This window comes from Tupaia chinensis, unplaced genomic scaffold (assembly GCF_000334495.1).
Source record: "Tupaia chinensis unplaced genomic scaffold, TupChi_1.0 Scaffold000250_1, whole genome shotgun sequence".
Classification (NCBI taxonomy): Eukaryota; Metazoa; Chordata; class Mammalia; order Scandentia; family Tupaiidae; genus Tupaia; species Tupaia belangeri.
Window position 1 is genome coordinate 2,732,404 of NW_006159730.1, and position 24,314 is coordinate 2,756,717.

Sequence of the window (24,314 nt, forward strand, 5' to 3'; positions counted from 1 at the left end):
GTCAGCCACATGGGAGATCAGTGCCCCTAACCACCACACTACCTGCCGTTCCCAAGCCTGGGTTATTTAAATGATTACTTTTTTCATCTGGACTTTCCTTTTATTGGTAATGGTTTTGAATGAATAGTACACTCTGAGCAGTCTTTATGAATTCTTAGAAGCATCCTCATAATGTTAAAGTCACTTAATATTCTGAGTTGATTATGCCATGTAATATATTTGTATTTTACCAGAATTATGTATTTTTACATTTTTCAAAAATAATCTGTTACAATTAGTGTGTTTTTAAGTGTTTCCTAGCTTTTTAAAAATAGAATGAGGATCAAATGTATTTTATTATTTTCAGACTTTCAGAACTAGAACATAATATTGCTCTTCTTGGTTTCTGTAGAGCAGGTTGTTGCCTTGGATGCGCAGAATATTGTAGCCGTTTCATGTGGAGAAGCTCATACATTAGCACTAAATGACAAGGGCCAGGTGTATGCTTGGGGTCTCGATTCTGATGGACAGCTTGGTCTGCTAGGAACTGAGGAATGTATCAGAGTACCCAGGTAAAAGTGACCTCAAAGAGGTCCTTAACAATTGTTTGTAATACATTTGTTAAATCATTCTGTTTACTGTGGAATGTTAAGAATTGACATCTAATTATTTCTCTCCTTCAGTTCTTTAGCAGTTTACTAGATAGATTCTTGCTTTTAATGGGGTTGAGCTATTGATTGGCTTGTGATTTTTATATAGTCTATATTTTTTTGGGGGGGGGGGAGAGGTTTTTTTCGCTATAGGGTGTGTGCGCTCGCCAGACAGACAGAAAGAGACATAGAGACAGAAAGCGAGAAATCACCCCCCAGAGGGGATGGTCATGCCGCAATCCCTTCTCCTCCATTCTCCTCTTGGGATCTTGGACACGCACACACACGCGCCCGGCGTGTGTTTTAACCCACCGGTTCCGGGACTCGAACCGCAGTCAACTACGTGGGAGTCCAGTGACATAGCCATTACGCTAACTGCTGGTTCCCTATATTTTTTTTAATAAAAATAAGATTGGTATTTATGTTTTTTAATAGTATTTTTGTGCTTTTAAGTTTATTTCCTCCATGAGTGACAGAGAGAAAGATAGAGATAACACACCTACAGGGTCTTGATGCCACAATCTATCCCTAGCTTTAGCTATCCCAGGATCATGGGCACATGTGTGCCCAAGCATACTTATGGAGATGTTCAGATGGGAACCTGGAACCTTCTCATGTGGGTTAACTTTGCAGACTGTCCTATTTTATTGTCACACTACTGTATTTATGTTTATAAAGAAAAGGGGTGAAGATTACCTACCTTATTATAAATTTTCTCTTAGTAGATTCCACTAATTTAAATTACTAATTCTGTCTTGAGTATTTCAGCTATTTGTATGCTTTTTTTCTAACTTCTTTTTTAGTCTTTATTGTTTTTATTGACTATGAGAATATAAAAAGTATTCATTCAGGACCAGCAGGTGTCATGATGGTTAAGGCGCCAGACACTCCTGGTGTCATGATGGTTAAGGCGCTGGACACTCCTACGTGACTGACCATGGTTTAAGTCCTGGACCTAGCAGCTTGCTTTCTCACTTTCACTCTTTCTTGCTCTGTGTCTTTCTCTGGTCAAACTAAAAATAAATGAATAAATAAAATAAATAATTCTTTAAAAACCTGAAAGTTCTTTATTAAAAAAAAATTGATTCACTTTCTACTTTTTTACTTAGCAGTGCCCACAATTTATGTTAACCATTAAATTCATCATAGAATTATTTCAGAATTAAAAAATAAACAATGGTTTATCAGTATTGTAGTATTACATGTTTACATAGGCTATAATCCATGGTCTCAACATTAAGAACTGTTAGAGCAAGAACATAAAGAATAATGTTCGATTTCTTTTAGCTAAGTAAGTAATACAACAGTGCTTAGTTTTTTAGATTCTATAAATCTGGCCTCCTTAAATTCCTTTGTTCTTTCTTCCTAGAAATAGGAATAGGGACAAAAGAACTCTCCAGGCAACCAAGGTATTCTTAAACTAATTTTAGATTTATTCGAGGTAGCATTTTTAATATGTATTTGTGTATTTTGATTTTTAATTTGTGTGCTCACAGAGAGAGAGAGAGAGAGAGAGAGAGAGAGAGAAAGCACAACCAAGGGGAATGGTCATGACAAAGTCCTTTCTTCTCCATTTGCCTCTCTCTTTAGGATTTTGGGTATGAATGCTCATGCACCCAGCTGGTTTTTTGTTTGTTTGTTTGTTTGTTTTTTTGAGATGTTTCTGCTGTAGGGTGCAAGTGCTCGCCAGAAAGAGACAGGAAGCGAGAAATCACCCCCCCCCCCAGAGGGGATGGCCACGCCGCAATCCCTTTTCCTTCATTCTCCTCTAGTGGTCTTAGGCATGCACGCTTGCGCATGTGCCTGGTGTTAGCTTAAGCGACCCAGTCCGGGACTTGAGCCATGGTCAACTACATATAAATTATGTATTTGTGGTGTTCCCTTTTTTTGATAGTTTTTTTATTGCAAAAACGAATTTTAATTTTTAATCTTTAGTATGATATAAACATTGCTTTTGGTATGATGCCGACAACGAGCTGTGCAGAAGGGCTCTGGAGAGATGCTCATAGCAGCACACACCTGCAACTCTTCTTGGGTTCTGGAGGCTCCAGGGAAGCCAGTATTGCTTCATCAGATACATTCTTTAGGCCTTTCTGTGTGAGTGCAGAACACTCCAAATACTTGACAGCCTTCAGGTTACAGGCCAGCTTTTCAGCAGTCTCTGGAGTGATAGGCTTCTGTTTGTTCTTGGCAAGTTTCTCAGTAGTAGAGGGGTCATCTCTGAGATCATTATGGGTCCCAACAAGCAAGAAAGGAGTCTTTGGACAGTGATGAGTTATCTCAGGCACCCACTTTACTTTCACATTTTCAAGTGAGGATGGAGAGACCATTGAAAAGCGAACTAGAAGTACATCTGCTTGTGGATAACTCAGCAGTTGTAATCTGTCATAATCTTCTTGCCCAGCAGTATCAAAAAGCCCAAGAGTATATGGCTCTCCACCAATCATTACTGTGACTGCATAGTTGTCATATTCAGCTGGAAATGTGTTTGTTGTGTAGGATATTAGGAGACATGTTTTACCAACAGCACCATCACCCACAGTGACACACTTAATTGTCTGCATTGCTGAAATAGTTGTGTATCCACCTTAAATATTTCCAATTTGATGCTGACCTCAGCTTCTCCACCCAGGTATTGGCTTTTTTTGATAGGTTTTTGCTATAGGACGCGTGCGTGCGCCAGAAAGAGAGAAAGAGAGACAGAAAGTGAGAAATCAACCCCCAGGGGGATGGCCATGCCACAGTTCCTTCTCCATTCTCCTCTCAGGATCTTAAGCAAACGCACACACGCACCTGGAGTAAATTTAAGCCTCTAGGTCTGGGACTTGAACTGTGATTGACAGTGGAAGTCCAGTTATGTAACCATTATGCTGGCCCCAATTTTATTTTATTTTGAAGTCATTACTGCTTGGGGAAAGACTGAAATTAGTAGCAGTGGTCTATGTAGACTCGCATTTCTGACTATATATTATTTTTATTTGGAATATATTATACATATATAATATATAAAGTTAAGCACTAGCCACAGTGGTGCAGCTAAAACAAAATGCTACACAATGCTGAGATCATATGAGAAGGTCCTGATTTCGCACTCCAGGGTCTCCTTGTTGGCTGTGGACAGGCTTGTGAATGCTGCTGATCCCGGCTGTCTGAGGCCAAGAGTAGGATTGAGGGGTGAAGACTCTGTTAAGGTCTCTCTCTCTCAATCTCTCTCTGTGTCTTACTCCCTCTCAGGCAAGGAGTACGTTTTTAAAAATTTAAGACTAATTTTACTATGTTTCAGTTTAACTGGAAATATAAAAATTTCCACACAAATTTTAGAAAAACAGTCATTGCCAATAAAATTGTTTTTAAAAATTCTTTTTGGATATATTCAAAAAATATAGCAGGATGGTATAAGATGGTCATTCTTGGGAATACAGCTGTTTCTGGACTATATCATGCAAACTAATCAGTGTTAGCTTGATAAAAATAGAATTTATTTTCTTCACAATCACTTTTATTTTAGAATCTATGTATTTGTGATTGCCAGAGAGACACAGAGAGGGGGAGGAGGAGAGGCAAAAAGCGCCTAGTGGGCATGGTCACACCATAATCCCTTCTCCATTTTTATATCTTTTTGGGATTTTGGGTGTGTACACACGTGCATACAACATGTTTTTCAGGCCTCTGGACCAGGATTTGAACCATGATTGGATATGTTGGATCCAGTGCCCTTAACCAGTAGGCTTTGGAGCCAGCCCAAAGTTTAAAACCTATTACAGTTTTAAACCTATTACAATTTCTGCCTAATTTTAGCATCTCAAAACTCAAAATATTTTAGATAAAAAAAAGTTTTTGTTTGTTTTTCAGTTATTGCTATAGGGTGCATGTATTTGCTAGAGAGAGAGAGAGAAGGTAAGAATCACCTCCCTGGGGGGATGGCTGTGCTGCAGTCCCTTCTCCTCCAGTCTCCTTGGGATTTTGGACACACCATGCACACACACACAACGTGATTCTCAAGCTGCCGTGTCTGAGACTCAAACCAGGCCGTCAGCAATGTGGAATCCAGCTGCCTTGATCTCCATGCTGCCTGCTAGCCCAGTTTGTTTTGTTTTTTTAGTTTTTTTTGTTTTGCTTTGTTTTTGTTTTTGCCATAGGGTGCATGCAGACAAGAGAGAGAGAGAGAGAGATAGAGAGAGAATATGAATGAGAAATCCCTTGCTCCTCCCTACCCCACAGGTGATGGCTACAGGGTAGTCCCTTCTCTACTGTATTCTCAGGATTTGAGGCATGCATGCACGTCCACCTAGCGTGATTCACAAGACTAGGAGTACCTTTTAAATGGTAGAAATTATATTGGTTATAGGGACCAGAAGTTAGTGTAATGGCAGTGTCACTGAACTCCCATGTAGTTGACCACGGTTGAGTCCTGGACTTGGTGGCTTAAACTCACGCCGGGCACGTGTGTTTGCATGCCCCAGAACCTGAGAGGAGAATGGAGGAGAAGGGATTGCAGTGTGGCCATTCCCCCGGGGAGTGGTTTCTTGCTTTCTCTTGCTATCTCTCTCGTCTTTCTGGCGAGCGCACGCACCCTTTAGCAAAAACCTCTCAAAAAAAAAAAAGAAAAAAGAAATTATATTGGTTGTCAGCCTAAATTTTTTTCAAAATAGTAAAAACAGAGTTGGTATTAAGATTCTTAAATCGCAAGGAAATTTGTGGGTTAACTGGGAAGTAGAAAACTGTTAATTATGTTTAATTGTCAAAATATTTAAGGCTTAGTGCCTCAGCTTGAATGTAAACTTTTCAGTAGTCTTTGTAAACATTAGTTGCTGGAATTTTGTCTTCAGAAACACAAATGCTAATATCTGGTTTCTGTCTGTATTGCCACTTAACTGCATTAAGTTGTAGAAATAGAAAATAAACAGTACATATATTCAACAATTAATATGTTTTGGCAGATTCTCAAAGGAAAGGAATGTATAAATCTTATTTTCAAGTGTATTGTTTTCTTTCAGATTTAGAACATCTTTTAAAATCTACTCAAGAGATGATTTGAGTTTTTTATAATGAATCATTTTAGTGATGTCATAGTCACTTGAAATGTTTGATGTACTCTAACCTTTAGAGTTATTTTAAATTTATAAGCAATATAAAATATTTTCTGTAGAGGTCTCAATTCTTATTTGCTTTTCATGATAATTAGGAATTTTCATGGTGTGTTTGTGTGTATTTTTTTATTTGCAAATTTTATTCTGGCTTATTTTACTTTTCTGTTAAGTAAGTTTGAATTCTTTCAAAAATTACCTGTCATTGAACATTTTCGTTGTCTTTTTTACCTCACAAAGGGGATTACTTTTTATGAATTCTATGCAATTGTATTTAATTATTTTCTAACTTGTATCTTTAGAAAAAATGAATCATGGGAAACTAATTTAGTACATTAAGTTTTACATTTGCAGTATTTTTCTATTTTTTTCCTGAAAGACAAAAAGACAAAACAAAGCTAACACCTCCCCTCCAATCTTCAGTATAAGTATACGTCAAGATTAAAAGAAATAATTTTTTTCTTGGGGCCAGCAGTTAGCGTAATGGCTATGTTGCTGGACTCCCACGTAGTTGACCGCGGTTCGAGTCCTGGACCCGGTGACTTGAACTCACGCCGGGCGCGTGTACATGCATGCCCAAGATCCTGAGAGGAGAATGGAGGAGAAGGGATTTCAGCGTGGCCATCCCCCCTGGGGGGTAATTTCTCTCTTTCTGTCTCTCTGTATCTCTCTGTCTGTCTGGTGAGCGCATGCGCCCTATAGCAAAAACCTCTCCAAAAAAAAAAATAATTTTTTTCTTTAACAAAGTAATGTCACAGTAGAATATATTTCATCTCCATAGTGGATATGACTAAGAAATTAGCATTTATGTTATATCCTAAACCTTTAGATAGCATGGATAGGAGAGTTAGTGAAAATTACTGTACAAATTTAGAAGTTTATTAGCAAGCTTTATTTCTAATACTAAAGCTGTCCAGACTTTACAGATGAATTTATCCTTTAATATATTCATTACATACTATTTCTCTAGTGCCATTATGGGTGCTAGGGATTAAGACGCGAGTATATGACACATAGTTTTGGGCCACTAGGTGGCGTGGAGGTTAAGGCAGCAGGGTTCCACCTGGTCAGTTGCACCATTTGAGTCCTGGACCTGGCAGCTTGAAAATTATGCCAGGTGCACACACATGAGTGGCCCAAATGGCAAGATGAGACTGGAGAAGGAATTGTGGTGTGACCACCCCCTACCCTCCTAGGGAGTGGTGGGTAGGTGATTTCTCATTTTTTCTCTCTCTTTTTTTGGCAAGTGCACACATTCTGTATAGGAAAAACTAGGAAAAAAAAGATAATGTAGTTTGTCTTCATGGAGCTTATTGGTTAGCAGAGGAAACAAACATTAAATTAATTAAGTGATAAAAGTTGTGAAAAAACACTTTGAGTACCTTGAGAATGTAGTATTGTATTTTAAATGTTTTACTTGATCTTGGAAATTAGACTTGATACCTAGAATAGTTGTTTTTTCCAAAAATTTAATAAAATGAACAGGTCAGTATATGGTGTGCAAAGTGTACCTAAGCAGTAACAGTAAAAGTAACCAACACAGTTGTACACATCTACATATTTATTCTTAACTGTGTTTGTAATAGTAGTGTTTGATTCTGCTATTGCAGAAAAATGGCATTTTTTTTATGTTTGAGAATTTAAAGGTTCATTGGATCCTGCTAATTTGTTGGATTCTACACAATTGTAGTAATATAATTTGCAGGTTTTGTAGTTAAGAACATAAAGCAACTAAATAAAGATACTTTTAATACAACAGTATGGAATTAGAGTAACTCTCATTTTTCCTGCTCAAAATTTGATTTGCTGAAGCTGCCTCCCGAAAATCACGGGTATCGACACTCTGGTCAGAACTTGCTCCGGACTCTCATATGGCAGAATCAGGTCAGGTAGCAGTATCAGGTAAAGGGAAATAAGAAATAGACTTTTCCTCCCCTCCCTTTTTGTGTTGTAAACATTTATTCAGAAAAACCGGTATACTGACTGTATGAAATACATAAGATGATGCTGGGATGGTTGATGCTCAAAGTTAATCGATTTTTGTACATTTTTAAAAGAATTATTTTATTTAACTTTATTTATTTATTTTGATTTGACCAGAGAGGGACAGAGTGAGAGAGAGAGAAAGAGTGGAAAGAAGTAGCTAGGGAGAGAGAGAGAGAAAGTGAGAAAGAAGCTACTAGGTACAGGACTTGAGCCATGGTCAGCCATGTGGGAGTCCAGTGCCCTTAACCACTATGCCACCTGTCAGCTCCTGATTTTTGTACTTTTTAAATTAGCCTTTAGAGTTGTATTGCAGTTAAGCAAAAATTAGAAAAGAGGAGGAAAGAAATGATTCATGACAGAACACAAGATGGCAGAAAATATGACAACTTATCAGTAATCATCATAAATATGAAATGATTAAATTTCTTAGAAAATATTTTCTTCTAGATCAATGATTTATATAGATGCAGGGAAAATGATAACCTAAAAGAAAGGTTTTGTAATTTGTGAATTTCTAAAACAATGTGACAAGAATCCCTATATTGGTTTTTAAGGAACCCGGTAAAGGAGAATATGGAATATGTAGTAAACCAGTCAAAACATCTATTTTAGACAAATTAGATGATATTGCAAAGTTTCACACTCTATGCTAAAGTATAAAATTGTTTTTAATTAAAAATTTTTTGATAAAATATCTAAATTGTAAGAGTACTTTGAGAAGTTCTTATTGTGAGCATAGTCATTTTGCTTAAATCTTGTCCAAAATATTTTCTTGTCACATCTTTTAATTTTTTTTTAATCTTTGCTTACTGATTTTATAGCATAAGTTTTAATTTATTAGATTTTTGCTATAATGCTAGAGAGACAGAGAGACCGAAAGTGAGAAATCATCCCCTGGGAAGGTGGCCATCCCACAATCTTTTCTCCATTCTCCTCCTGAGATCTTGGGCATGTCCATACACACGCCTGGCATGAGTTTGAAGCCACCGAGTTCGAAACCTGAACCGTGGTCAGCCATGTGGAAGTCCAGCAACATAACTACTATTTCATTTGCTGGTCCAATAGCATAAGTTTTTGATAAATTGGAAAAAAAAAAAAAAGCGTAGCTCATGAAGTCACGTAGTCAGTAAATAGCATTTAAGATCTGTTTCTTAAAAAATCAAATTAACTGATCTTTCTCTCTCCTCTTGTTTTCTAGGAATATTAAAAGTTTGTCAGATATCCAGATAGTACAGGTTGCTTGCGGTTACTATCATTCACTTGCCCTTTCTAAAGGTAAGAATTGTTTTTCTTTTCTTTTTTTTACTTTTATTACTTAGTACTTTAATTGAGCAGGGTCTTCTGACTTTGTTCTTTTCCCAAGATAATCTTGATTTTTCTTTTTTTTGAAGAGGTTTTCGCTATAGGGCGTGTGCGCTCGCTAGAAAGAGAGACAGAGAGACAGAAAGCGAGAAATCACCCCCCAGGGGGCATGGCCACGCCGCAATACCTTCTCCTCCATTCTCCTCTCGGGATCTTGGGCACGCGCACACACACAGACCCGGTGTGAGTTTTAAGCCACCAGGTCCAGGATGTGAAACGCGGTCGACTACATGGGAGTCCAACAACATAGCCATTACACTAACCGTTGGTCCCATCGGTTTTTCTTTTGTTTTCATACCAATTTTAGAATTATCTTGTCAGTTTTCACATACACTGTAACTGCTGGCTTCTTGATTGGAATTGCACTCTCTGAAAATCAGTTTGAAGGAAATTTTTATAATGTTGAGTCTTAATTCTTAAACATGATATATACCTCTATTTATTTAAATGTCCCTTTTTTTTCATTAGTATTTTGTTTTATGTGGCAAGGTCTTATAAATAATTTTTATTAGGTTTTTCACTAGATATTATGTGTTTTCTTTACTATGAATGGTATGTATCTTTTTAAATTATTTATTGTATAGACATGAAGTTGATTTCTGTGTCATAATGTTCATTAAACAGTTAAAAAAGTTAAAAACTAGGAATTACTCCCTCAGTTTCATTTAATCTGACAGAAAATAGGCTAAACATCCTATTTAGCTTTGTGTGCATTCCTCTTAGTAATTTAACTTCTTTACATGTCTGTTAATGATTAGAACATGGGTTAGTAAAAACTTCTCATGTATTTGTTTTTTTATAATTTAAGAACATACTAAGTTTAGGGGCAGCAGGTGACATGGTGGCTAAGGGTGCTGGACGCTCACATGGCCGACTGTGGTTTGAGTCCTGGAGCTGGCAACTTGCTTTCTCACTTTCCATCTCTCTCCCTCTCACCCTGTCCCTATCTGGTCAAATTAAAGTAAACAGATAAAATAAAAATAAAGTTAAATAAAATTTAAAAAGAAAATATGTTCCAATGACTCTCATCATCATTACCATTATTTAAATTCAGTAAATGTCTAGTGAGACCTACTATGAGTAAAAACACTAGACTACATCTGTGGGGGAAACAAATTTAAGAGACAGTTTTAGGGATGATATAGTCTAGTAGAAGAGAGATGTCCAATAAATAATTGTGGTCTGAGGCATAAAGAAAAAAAACAAGATTTTGGTCAAGGTAAGAGAAAAATGCTATGAGAATGAAGAAAAGTTATGATTTAGTTTTATATTGGTAGAACTAGTTGACGACAATAAGGGGAGGATTGTTATTTTATACAAACTGAAATATGAATAAAATTTATTAAGAATTGGGGAAATATTTACAAGAGGCCAGAGGAAACACTGAAGTATGGCTAAAGCAATAGTACTAGCAAAAGTATAGAGTCCAAAAAGTGGTGAAGTTGAGTATTGGCATGTAGTTTTACATGGGTATTGTGAGGGCATGTTAGACATACTTCAGTCAAAGCTAAGGTTAAAACAGAAATCTCTTACACCAGGTTTCAGGTATAATATTGGGTTGTCAGAAAAGTCATGGCATATTCTTTCTCTGTTTTTCTATGCAAAATGTGTCATGACTTCGACAACCCATTATTAAAGAGACCCAGCCACAATAGCATGTACTAGATGCCATTATCAGCAGCAGGCTAAGACCACGTGGGAAGCCTGGGTTGAATTCCTTCCTCACCCTAAGGAACCAGGTATGGTGGTATATGTCTGTAATCCCAGCTACCCAAAAGCCTTAGGAGAATCAGGAGCTCACAGTTTAGGAGACCGTATCTGATAGAGCTAGATGTGGTAGCACTTTCATAGTCCCAGTTGCTTAGAGACAGAGTCAGGAGGATTACAACAGCAAGATCCTATCTCAGTCACTACACACACAAACACAGAGCGAAAAAATTCCTTATTGAGGAATATGGACTTGTACAGCCAGGGGAGAACATGAGATCCATGTGTAGTCCTTGTTTTTGCTTTGTCACCTCTTTTGATATTTTGTTGGGTGGATCCAATGTAAATTTAAATGTAAAGATTTTACTAGTGAAGACAGTTTTCTATCTTAACCTTTTTTTTTTTTTTTTTTGCCTTATTTGGCTTTATGCGTAGGCAGTATTTTACTCATTTAACAAACTTTTTAAAAGTACTTAATATGAACTAGGCTCATTACAGTGTACAATATGCAGTGGTAAGCAGTATACTATTAGTTCTCATGATAGTCATGCTAATTATAGCATTGTATACTTCGATAAGGTATATAAAGAAAAAGTTCAGCGTATTGAGAACATATAACAGGAATTAGACTTTTTTAAAAAGGTAATTACCTAACTTTATTTATTATTATTTAATTTGGAGAGAGAGAATGAGGAGGACTTGAACCTCAGTCAACAACCATGTGGGAGTCCAGTGCCTTGACCACTAGGCTCCCTGATGGCCCTGGAATTAGATTTAATCTGGATGATAAGGCAGAAGGAACAGCGAGTGTGAGGATGCCCAGTGGGTAATGTAGAGGAAGGGAAGTATTGCTGGAGTATAATGAGTGGAAGACACTTGAGTGAAATGAGACTGGAAATATAGGAAGATGACATGGAGTCATATAGACTTATTAAAAATGCTTATCCTAGAACAGTGAGAGAGGACAGCAGTTTTTTTTTTTTTTTTCAAAGAAGCAGTGTTATCAAATCTGCATTTTTCTTTATTCATAATAGAGTGCGTGTGTGGGGCCAGCAGGTGACACAGAGGTTAAGGGGCTGGATTCCACATGGCTGGCTGACTGGTTCAAGTCCTGGATCCAGCAGCTTGAAAAATACACTCAGTGTGTTTGCTCCCACCCTCCCCAAAAAAAGAGTAAGTGTGCAAAAGCAAATGAGAGAGAGATGAGCATCTTTCATATGGTATGGTCCCCTTCCTCCAGTCATCCTGCCTGCTGGTTTCTGGGCACTTGTGCATGTGTTTGGTGTGTTTTTAGTTTACCTGCCTAGGGATTTGAACTATAGTCATCTTGTGGGATCTGACTGCTTTTGCGCAGCTTGTTACTGCTGTGCCATAGAGTCTACCATAAGTCTACTTTAAAGCACCCTCTATGGGCTGTGGTCATGCTAGAATCCTTTTTCCTCCATTTCTTTTATCTCTTCATGACTTGGCATGCACACAAACAGGCCTGGCATGCCTTTCAAGCTACCAGGGCTGTGACTGTAATCGTGGTAGGTCGTGAGAGATCCAATTTCCAATGCAGAGTGCTTAACACTGTGGTTTGTGGCTAACTCTGTAGTATGAAAAAAATTTTTTTTGGTAAAGAATTATTTAAGTTTATTTTAATTTGATCAGAGAGATGGGGGGAGAGAGAGAGAGAGAGAAAGGGAGAAAGCAAGCCACCAGGTCTGGGACTCAAACTACCGTCAGCCATGTGGGAGTCTAGCACCCTTAACCATTGTGCCACCTGTCAGCCCCATGGTATGAAAAATTTTTTCTTTTGAAGAGGTTTTTGCTATAGGGCGTATGCGCTCTCCAGACAGACAGAGACAGACAGAGAGACAGAAAGTGAGAAATCACCCCCCAGGGGGGACCGCAATCCCTTCTCCTCCACTCTCCTCTTGGGACCTTGGGCACGCACGCACATGTGCCCGGCGTGAGTTTTTTAAGCCACCGGATCCAGGATGTGAACCGTGGTCGACTACGTGGGAGTACAGCGACATAGCCATTATACTAACTGCTGGTCCCTGTGGTATGAATTTTTAAAAGTCAGTTATCAGTGTGTCAGTTTTCAGTTTAGTGCTAAGTGGTTTAATTAAAATTAAAAGATTTCTGAAGTTGCAAGATAGGGTAGTAGAGAGCAAAAGTAGCAAGCTGGGACAAATGCTGTAGAGCAAGGTAATATGCTAAGGAATAGATCTATTGGCCACTTCTGTATTTAGAAAGAAATCTGTATATAACTTGGTTGATAGATCGATGTATGAGATAAAAGAGGAGAGAGGGATATAAAGGATGACTTTCCAGATTTGTGACTTATGCTACTGAATCAGTTATGAACTCATTTACCAAAAGGGTAAATACTAGAAAGAGGTCCAGGTATGGGATATAGTGTGGCAGTCATGAATTTAGTTTGGGACTTGCTGAATTAGAAGAACTTTTGAAATGTATAAATGTAAATGTCAAGATAAGAAAAAGGGTTGGTTACTTGGCTTTATTGTTCAGAAGAGGTCTGGGCTAGTGATAACATTTTGAATGTGATCAGCATATAGTTGATAACTTGAAGCCTTGAGCTTGTATGAATGCCACTTGGGAGAAATTACAGAAATTATAGGACTATTAAAAAGACTCCTTTATTGAACATAAGGAAATGACATTACCTATAATTAAGTGACTCACCTATTCATCAGTGTAGTCAATCATACTTAAAATATGCTAATACAGGATGTTCTTCTAGGTAGTATTATGTCTCCATTTAAGAAATAATTGTTAAAAAGAATGTGTATTTCCATGTGATGAGAGGAAGAATACGTCAAAATAAGAAATGATATTTAAATGAAAAAAAAAAAATTTTTGTCTGTGAGAAAAATACCTAATTTTATTGTTTTTGTTTTACAGCAAGTGAAGTCTTCTGTTGGGGACAGAATAAATATGGCCAACTGGGTTTAGGTATTGACTGTAAAAAGCAAACTTCACCACAGTTGATTAAGTCTTTGCTTGGAATACCTTTCATGCAAGTTGCAGCAGGAGGTGCCCATAGTTTTGTACTCACCCTTTCAGGAGCTATCTTTGGATGGGGACGCAACAAATTTGGTCAGCTCGGTCTTAATGATGAAAATGGTAAGTCTCATTATTTATAATTTAAATGTACTTTTTAAAAGGCATGGTCTTTTGAGATGAATCAGTGATTATTAGTGTCAGTGAGAAATATATCCAAATCATTGGAGATGAGATGTTAACTTTAAAATTCCATTTGATAAAATTTCTGAGAGGTGGTGAGAAGGCAAAAGAAAACAGAACTTTTCCCCTTATTTTTGCCATAGAGTACATATACTCACCAGAGAGAGACAGAGACAGAGAGGGATAAAATGAGATATCACCCACCTACCACACCAGTCTCTCTTCTCCATTCTCCTCTCAGAATTTTGAACACACATGCACACACATATGTATGCTGACCTAGTATGATTTTCTTGCTTTTCTTTTTTTTTTTTTTTTTTTGAGAGAGAGAGTTTTGCTATAGGATTTGTGCGCTTGCAGATAGACAGAAAGTGAGAAATCACCCCCTGGGGGGATGGCAATGGCCACACACCAGTCCATTTTCCTCCATTCTCTTGGGATTTTGGGTATGTTCTCACATGCACCTGGTGTGAGTTTTAAGCTGCCGGGTCTGGGATTCGAACTGCGGTCAACTACATGGGAGTCCAGTGATATAACCATTATGCCATCTGCTGATCCTTCACCCAGCATGATTTTCAAGCTGCTAAGTCTAGGATTCAGATTGCAATTGGCCACATGGGAATCTAGCACCTTAAATACCATACAACCTGCTGACCCCAAAACAAAATTCTTAACTATAAACTATAGAAAATATTTCTGGGGACCAGTAGTTGGCATGATGGCTATGTCTCTAGACTCCCATATAGTCAACCACGGTTCAAGTCCCTTACCTCGTGGCTTAAACTCATGCCGGGCGCATGTGCATGCATGCCCAAGATCCCTAGAGGAGAAGGGATTGTGGCGTGGCCATCTCCCCGGGGGGGTGATTTCTCGCTTTTTGTCTCTGTCTCTCTGGTGAGTGCATGTGCCCTATAGCAAAAACCTCTCCAAAAAAAGAAAGTATTTCTGGATAAAATTTTTATCATAGGATGTTTAGACTGTTGAAAAGCTTTACTTCATGTGGTGGCAGAGTTGTTCCATTATTAGCACCATCAGTGGAAAGAAACTGTAAAGTTGCTCTGGGAAAGTAATAATGAAATGTTAATCCATTTGAATTTTTCAAAGAACTATTTAAATGATTTGAGTCATTAAATTCGCCTTTGCTTGGGTGTCACTTTTAACATTGATGCTGGAGTAAAAATAAATGGATTTTTAATTTTAAAAGATTAAAATTATTTGAAACATGCTGGAATTTTGGAACTGAGTTTTCAAAATCATTTCGATTATGAATATTTGACCTCCAAAAACTATTTTCATGAAATTCAATTGTAATGACTAAAGCAGACAAAAATGAGTTGTTCTAGTAACAGCTTATAAGCAAATAATAGTCTCAGTAAGCATTAAAAAATATTTGTTGTAAAAAAAATATGTTAAATTGGGACTCAGATTCTATCTTTTCTGCTATAGAATAGTAGAAAATACATTTTTTCAGGCTTCTAAGTAGATTTCAGTGAGAGTAATTATTAGGCAAATAAAAATAATATATACATAAAATTAGAAGCTTTGAAATTCTTAGATTGCTGAGTCCTGTGCTGACTGGCGAATAGGCCATTTAATACTTAATTCTCCTTAAATTCCTGCTTTATCATGGTAACATGGATAGATAGGCCTAGGGACACAACTTAGCAAGCTATACTACAAAATTATTGAATCACAGTTAAAATTATTTAATTATTACTGTCTCTGAGCTTGAGAAACTGTAAAGGAAACACATTTAGAAGAATTTTTTAAAATACCACTAACATTTTTTGTTGGACTTTTCAGATAGATATGTTCCTAATTTATTGAAGTCACTAAGATCTCAGAAAATAGTTTATATTTGTTGTGGAGAAGATCATACTGCTGCACTAACCAAGGTATTGGTACTTCTAAAACTTCTTTGGTATTAATCTTAATAGTTCTTTCATAATTATTAAATGTTTTCATAATATTTACATTACAACTTGAGTGTTACTGGTATTTCAAAAGTAATACTGAAAAAGACCTAGAGTGTTTATTAAAAATAATGTACCTTAATTTTCAATTTTGTTTTATGTTATAAAATATGAATTGTGATATATGTGATGGCAATCTGTATTATTGAGTGTTTTTTTTTTTTTTTTTTTTTTTTTTTGAGAGGATTTTGCTTTAGGGTGCATGTGCTTGCCAGGAAGACAGAGAGAGACAGAAAGCGAGAAATCACCCCCTGGGAGGGATGGCCACGCCGCAATCCCGTCTCCACCATTCTCTTCTCTGGATCTTGGGCATGCATGCATATGCACCCGGTGTGAGTTTAAGCCACTGGGTTCAGGACTTGAACCGTGGTTGACTGCATGGGAGTCCAGTGACATAGCCATTACACCAACTGCTTGTCCCCTTCATTTATTTTTTAATTTGACCAGAGAGGGATAGAGTAAGAGAAAGAGGGAGAGAAAGTGAGAAAGAAAGCCACAAGGTCTGGGACTCAAACCATGGTCACCCATGTAGGAGTCCAGCACCCTTCACCACTGTCATGCCACCTGCCAGCCCCTTATCAATAATTTTAACTCTGGTTTCTCACTTTCTTTTGTGTGTGTGTGTGTGTGTGTGTGTGTGTGTGTGTGTGAATTCAGTATCAGTACTACTAAATTCTCTAGTGAAGAGAAGTTAAAGGAAAATGAAATTGAATTAACCTTCATCAGAAAATTAATATAGTCATATTACATAAAAGATCTGATAGATTTTTCATTGGCCAAATTGGAAATTAATTTTTTAAGAGATATTTTTGCTATAGGGCACAAGAGATGAAGAAACAGAAAGTGGGAAATAACCCCCCAGGGGGATGGCTATGCCACAGTCCCTTCTCCTCTCCTCTCCTCTCCTCTCAGAATTTTGGGCATACACACACACATACTTCCAGCATGAATTTCAAGCTACTGGGTCCGGGACGCAAACCACAGTCAACCATGTGGGAGTCCAGTGATGTAACCATTATGCCATCTGCTGGTCCCAGAAATTAATGTTTTTACTTTTATCTTTCTTTTTCTTGAATTACAGCTAAAATTAATAAGAAAAAAATTAACTTCTAAACAGACTTTAAAATTCTGCACTTCTTCCTGAATTAGGAGTTTTACCATGACAAAAATCATGAGCTGTTACCGTGGCCTAGTAGTTAAGGGAGTCAGATTCTACATGGCTGACCATGATTTGAATCCCAGCCTGAGCAGCTTTAAAAACATGCCATGCATGTGTGTATACATGCCCTAAATCCCAGCAGGATGGAGAAATGTAGGAGAAGGAATTGTGGCATTCTTTTCTCCTATTGGGATGGACTTCCCTCTTCTCCCTTTCTCTCTGTCTCTCTCCTGGCGAGTGTCCATAGCCTCTGGCAGTTTAAAAAAAAAAAAGATATGAAATTATGTATTCAGAAGGCCATTTATTGTGACATTATTTTAATGGCAAAAGACTAGAAGAAACTAAAATATCTATGAATAGCAACCTAGTTAAATATATTGTGGTATATCAATGCAGAGTAGCATAGTGAACTATAAAACAGAATGAGGAAGATCTCTTATTTCATACTGTGGAATGATCTTCAGGGTTTATTGTTAAGTAAAAAGAGGAAGGTGGTGGTTTTCATGTGTAAGAACTGAGTTACAATCTGAATGTACTACATGTTATTCAAATTTCTTTAAATAAAAAAAAAAAGGCTTTCCTCATTGTGCAGTGGTTAAGTCCTGTGCATAGGGAACCAGCTTCCACATGGCCAACCAGAGTTTGAATCCTGGCCCTGGAAGCTTCAAAACATGCTGGGCACTTCTTGCATGCATGCCTCAACTTCAGACTGGATAGAGAAATCGAGGAAAAGCATCATGGCATGATCTTGTCCAATTGGGAATCTCTATTTTTAGGAGATGCGTGTACCCTCTGCAATTAAAAAAATAAAAATAAAAAAGTGAAGAAATAGATCCAGCTTGGTGTGATCGTCAGTAGCAGAGTGAACTGCAGTGTTGGAAGCCACATGACTTCCAGGATTACAGGTTCAGGTGCCTGGGCCAGCCTGAAAACCTGTTGGTTGTGTGTGCTTGTATATTTTATAATAGTGAAAATGTTCACTACTTAAATACATGTGAAAATATTTAGCCTTCAACCTGAACTCTTAAAGTTTTAAGGTATTTTACCTTGAAAGAATCAACTGTTACCATCTTAAAAACAATAGAAAAGAAAAAATTGAATCCATATTAAAAATCATCCTACTTTTCTGAAGATGAGTATGATGAGTATGTTCTTTTATTAAACCTAATGATAAAGAGGTTTTTTTTTTTTTTTATTTTTTAGGAAGGTGGAGTGTTCACCTTTGGAGCTGGAGGGTATGGTCAGTTGGGTCATAACTCTACAAGTCATGAAATAAATCCGAGGAAAGTATTTGAACTTATGGGAAGTATTGTCACTCAAATTGCTTGTGGAAGGTAAGCTGTTACATAAGGAGTATTTGGTCTTTATACCACAGTTTTTTTAGAAATTATTTAACAAGTTCTTTTAGGGGATTTAATAATATGAGGTTAACCAGTCTCCCTTCAATGCCGTATTTGCTCCTGAGGAGTCAGAGTAAGTAGAGAAACATCTTTTATATCAATCATTTTCCCTCTCTTCTTAAAACAAATTTATTTGAGGCAAGATTTTAATAATGTTTATGTAGTGTGCACGCGTGCGTGTGTATGTGTGTGTATCTGTATGTATGTATTACAAAAATTAAGGTCCAGCACATGGCATGGTAATTAAGGCTGGACTTTCACATGGACAACTGCAGTTTGATTCCTGGACCTGGCACCTTGAAAATCATGCTGGGGGGCGGTGGGGGACAACAAACGGCACAGTGGTTAAGGCACTGGATTCCCAAGTGGTCAACTGCTGTTTGAGTGTCAGGTTTGGCACCTTGAAACTCATGCCAGGCACATGTCTGTGTGTGCCCAAAATTCTACAAGGAGAATGGAGGAAAAAGGATTGTGGCCTGGTCATCCCCCCAGGGGTGATTTCTCACTTTCTGTCTCTCTCTGGTAAATATACATGCCCTATAGCAAAAATCTCTCATTAAAAAAAATCGAGACTAGTAAATGGCATAGTGGTTACGTTGCTGGACATAGTTGACCACAGTTCTAGTCTCAGACCTAGCAACTCATGCTGGGCATGTGGGCATGTGTGCCCAAAATCCCAAGAGGAGACTGGAGGAGGAGAAGGGATTGTGGCATGGCCATCCTCCATGGGGGGTGATTTCTCGATTTCTCTCTCTATGTCTCTGTCATTCCTGCAAGTGCATGTGCCCTGTAGCAAAAATCTCTCTCAAAAACAACAACAACAAAAACAACCATGCCAGGCATGTGTGCGATTTTACCCAAATTCCAAGAGGAAAACGGAGGATAAGAGATTGTGGTGTAACATGTGATTTCTCACTTTTCCTCTCACTTTCTCTGGCAGGTGCACGTGTCCTATGGCAAAAAGAAAAAAAATACACACACACACACACACACACACACATACAAATTGTATTTGGCATTACATTTGAAATATGAAATTTAGCTCCTTTATTTTTCCTTTTATAATTAAAAATTTTTTTTAATACCATGAGTAAGACAACAAATAAGAGGTAGGACTCTCAATAGGATCCCAATGCCACAACCTGTCCCCAACGTCAGCTGTGCCCAGATCATGGACAAGTTATTGCCCCATATGCTTTGGGAGGTCTTGGACTTGAACCAGGAATCTTCCTGTGGGGAATTGACTGTGAGCATTGCATCTTACTGCTGTGCTACTGTCTGGCCCTTCTTTTTCTTTTCTACCTTTTTTCCCTTAAGGGATGAAGAAATTGACCAATTAATTAAGAAACATTAGTCAGTGGCTAAGGTTTAATTGGTGGTAGGCTGTTCTGGTTCTCAGTTCGTAGGAGTAAATAGAATCCTCTTTGAAAATGCGCTTCTTGTTTTTTTTTTTTTTCTGGAGAGGTTTTTGCTATAGGGTGTGTGTGCTCGCCAGACAGACAGAGACAGAGAGACAGAAAGCGAGAAATCCCCCCTCAGAGGGGATGGCCATGCCACAATCCCTTCTCCTCTATTCTCCTCTCGGGATCTTGGGCACACACGCACCTGGCGTGAGTTTTAAGCCACCGAGTCCGGGACTCAAATTGCAGTTGACTGCGTGGGAGTCCAGCGCTAACTGCTGGTCCCAAATATACCTTTCTTGACTTTAATTTTGATCACTTAGCTAAAATTTTTCCATCTTGTATATATATGTATATATTTATATGACATAAATATATATTTGTATATGTATCTTATATATAGTTGTATATAATGTAGTTTAGATATATATTATATATATAATATGGTTTAGTTTTGGCAGTTATTAACTTCAAATGTATGGAGTCACATTGTAGATATTCTTTCCTGACTCATTGTTTTCTCTTTATGCTTTTATTATTTGTATAATTATACTTCTCCATCATTAGATCTCATTATTGTATTCTATTCAATTGTATGCCCATGTAATACATTTTTATTCCATTACTGATGGACATTGGGTGTTTCCAGTTTGGGGTAATAATAAATAATGTTGCTTTGAACATTTATTATATGGCACGTATATAAGCCTTCATATACACCTACCGTGGAATTTCTGGGTCATATAGGATGCCTAACTGGAATTTTGGCACTTTAATATCACTGTGCTTTCCAGTTTGTGTACCAGTTTACATTCCCATTAGTATATGAGAATTTCTGCTATCCCATATTCTTCTTTTTTTGAGAGAGAGATTTTTGCTGTAGGGCACATGTGCTCACTAGAGGGGCAGAAAACAAGAATTCATCCCCTAGGGGGGATGGCCATGCCACAGCCCCTTCTCCATTCTCCTCCCAGGATTTTGGGCACACTTGCACACAGCATGAGTTTTAAGCTGCTGGGTCTGGGACTTGAACTGTGGTCAGCTATGTGAGAGTCCACCAGTGTAACCATTATGTCATCTGCTGGTCCCCCATGTTCTTGTTACCACTTGGTATTGTCAGACTTAAATTTTTGTTAATCCTTTGGATATGTAATATTACTTCATCATGATCTTAATCTGTATTTCCATTACTAACTTAAGTATGTTTTCATATTGTTTGAGGAGAATTAATGTTAATCTTCTTTAAAAGATATATAGAATTCAGAAGTGAAGTCATCAGTGCCTGGGTTTTTCTTTGTTGGGAGACTATATATTACTCAATCACACTGCTTGTAATTAGTCTGTTCAGGCTATCGCTTCTGGTTAATTCTTGCTATATTTGTGTGAGTCCAGGAATTTATCCATTTCTTCTAGGTTTTCCAATTTTTCAATGGCACTTGTAGTATTTCCCTAATGATTGTTTTTGTTTCTGTAGTATCTGTTCTAATAATACATTTTTTTAAAGATTTTTGCCGTAGTGTTTGTGTACTAGCTAGAGACAAAGAGACAAGGAAACTGAGAAATCACACACTCCCCACCCTCCAACCCCCCGTAGGGAGGAATAGCCACACCACAATCCTTTCTCATTCTCCTCTTGGATTTTGCACATGTACATATACACGCTTGGTGTGTTTTTCAAGCTGCTAGGTCTGGGACTTGAGCCATGGAGTTAGCCATATGAGATTCAGCACTTTAACCTCCATGCCACTTGCTGGCCTGAATTACCTATTTTTAAACTGCTGATTTCTTTGAGGCATTGTCCCTGTAAAGTTTTCATAAAGTGTCATTTCACCATTTAACATACATTTGATGTTTGTCCTTGCTTAAATTTTAACAGAATTCATGTTGCTCCGATAGAGACTTTTTTGAAACTTGTCTTATCCTTTTTTATTTTTTTAAAGATATTTTTGCTATAGGGTGTGTGTGCTTGCCAGAGACACAGAGACAGAGAAATAGAAAGTGAGAAGTCACTCCGCAGGGGGATGGCCATACCACAATCTCTTCTCCACTCTTCTCTTGGGATTTTGGGCATGCACACACACACGCTTGGCATGAGTTTTAAGCCTCCAGGTCCAGGACTCAAACTACAGTCGGCCATGTGGGAGTGCAGCGACTTAACCATTATACCATCTGCTGGTCCCTGTCTTACCCTTCTTAACACTTGAAACTAGATTTTTTTTTCCTTTTACAGTAAGGTATTTATTTATTTATTTATTTTATTTTGAGAGGTTTTTGCTATAGGGTGTGTGAACTCGCCAGAAAGACAGAAAGAGACAGAGAGACAGAAAGAGAGAAATCACCCCCTGTGGGGGCATGGCCACACCTCAATCCCTTCTCGTCCGTTCTCCTCTTGAGATCCTGGGCATGCATGCATATGTGCCCAGCGTGAGTTTAAGCCACCAGGTCCGGGACTTGAACTACGGTCGACTACATGGGAGTCCAGCGATATAGCCATTACGCCAACTGTTGGTCCCAAGATATTTATATTTACCAGAAGTTTTTTTGGTTGTTAAAGAAATTTCTACCTTTCCACAATAAAAACTAATCATGCATGAATTCTATGGTGAATAGAAATAAGCATTTAAGGAATAAATAGTACCAGTAATTTTTAAATTGAGAAAAATAGAAGAACAATAATTCATAAATTGTTTTATGGGGCCAGTTTTATTCTTAGAAGGAGGAAACTCGATTTTGTTCAGAGAAGTTAGTATGAGTCTATTTAAGTGCAAGAAAAATTTGGAATCTGTGCACAGTTTTTTCATAATACGCATTTTCTGTGAACTGTTTGAAGACTCCTTATATGCCAGTCTTATTGTTAGTACTGGTTACTTGTCCAGTTCTTAGCCTAAAAGTTTCAGGTGGTACCCAAATGATGTACCTTTGTAGATCATACCTCTGAGCTAGAACCTAACACATTGGGGGGGGGGGTGGATTTTCTTGGGCAGCATAGATGGTATTCTGGTACTGAATTATCTGTTGTAAAGGATTTCAGTATAGATCTGCAGCTTTTGAACCACACACACACACACACACACACACACACACACACAAATATATATATATTATTTTTATTTTTATTTTACCAGAGGGTGCATGCGCTTGCCAGAGAAAGAGGATGGGGGCGGGCGAGAGGGAGAAAGCACCCTTAGCAGGGCGTAGTCACCTCACAATCTTGTCTCCATTCTTTCAGGAATTTTGAGGACTCAAGTACATGTATCTGCCATGTTTTTGAACTGCTGGGGCCAGGGTTTGAACTATGTTCAGCCATGTGGGATTCAGCTCCCTCAACCACTAGGCTATGGGGCCATCCCAAATTTGGACAGTGGAAATTTTCTGGACTGTTTTTATGTAGTATACCTGTCTTCCAGATTTCATTCAGTATAGATGAAAACTATTAAGGTTTTATACAGAAGTTTTAGAACTACAGTGGTTCTATTAATAAGCATATTTTTGAAGAAAAAAATTATATCAGCTAATATCGTTATGCCTTAGTCTTATTAGTGTTTGGAAGGTAACAATAAGTCTGAGGTTTTCTTTCATTTTATTTTAGGCAGCACACTTCTGCTTTTGTTCCTTCATCAGGACGAATTTACTCTTTTGGGCTTGGTGGTAATGGGCAGCTGGGAACTGGTTCAACAAGCAACAGGAAAAGTCCTTTCACTGTAAAAGGAAATTGGTTTCCATATAATGGGCAATGTCCACCAGATGTTGGTAAGTTCTATTGTCTTAAAGCTTTGATACACTCATTAGAGTTCTTGTTCAGATATTGCTCTAAAATGATGAAGCTTTCTGAGTTTCAAAAATTTCAAGTTTATATTGTTAATGAAAATAACAAGATACAGAACAATTTGTCTGATTGCTTAGTTTGTTTCTATTGTATATGCGTAAACAAATTCTGGATAACAGAATTATGAAAGTGGTTTCGTGGGGCCAGCCAGATGGCATAGCAGTTATGTTGCTGGACTCCCACATGGCCAACCGTGGTTCAAGTCCTGGATCTGATAGCTTGAAAATCATGCTGGGTGTGTGTGTGTTGTGTGTGCGTGCCTTAAGATCCCTGGAGGAGAAAGGATTGCAGCATGGTCATTCTCCCAGGGGATGATTTCTTGCTTTCCTTCTCTCTGTCTCTGTCTCTGTCTCTGTCTCTCTTTGGTGAGTACATGTACCCTAAGGCAAAACTTCTCAGAAAAAAAAAAGAAAGGAATCTTAGAGGGTGGACCATATAGGAACTCGAGGGTAGCTAGAGCCAGTAATAGAGAGTATTTTTGTTTTTTAATTTTTTTTTAAATCCTTTTATTGAAAGACAGTCTTTTTTTTTTTTTTTGAGAGGATTTTTTGCTATAGGGTGTGTGAGCTCACCAGACAGACAGAGAGAGA

The 24,314-nt window shown here is 37.8% G+C and overlaps 1 protein-coding gene and 1 pseudogene across 6 annotated transcripts in view; one reads left to right on the forward strand and one right to left on the reverse strand.

Annotated features, from left to right (window-relative positions):
- HERC4 (HECT and RLD domain containing E3 ubiquitin protein ligase 4) overlaps positions 1 to 24,314 on the forward strand; it is a 118,839-nt gene that overhangs the window by 24,708 nt on the left and 69,817 nt on the right. For 3 of the 6 annotated variants that reach the window (XM_006148948.2, XM_006148951.2, XM_006148954.3), the window contains 7 exons: positions 392 to 551; positions 7,529 to 7,618; positions 8,901 to 8,977; positions 13,685 to 13,906; positions 15,770 to 15,861; positions 18,302 to 18,432; positions 23,488 to 23,648. In XM_006148948.2, coding sequence (XP_006149010.1) covers positions 392 to 551; positions 7,529 to 7,618; positions 8,901 to 8,977; positions 13,685 to 13,906; positions 15,770 to 15,861; positions 18,302 to 18,432; positions 23,488 to 23,648 — 933 coding nt within the window. The remainder of the gene's footprint in view (positions 1 to 391; positions 552 to 7,528; positions 7,619 to 8,900; positions 8,978 to 13,684; positions 13,907 to 15,769; positions 15,862 to 18,301; positions 18,433 to 23,487; positions 23,649 to 24,314) is intronic. The other 3 variants (XM_006148952.2, XM_006148953.2, XM_006148950.2) reach the window with 2 other exon arrangements.
- LOC102468583 (cell division control protein 42 homolog pseudogene) lies at positions 2,601 to 3,255 on the reverse strand (annotated as a pseudogene).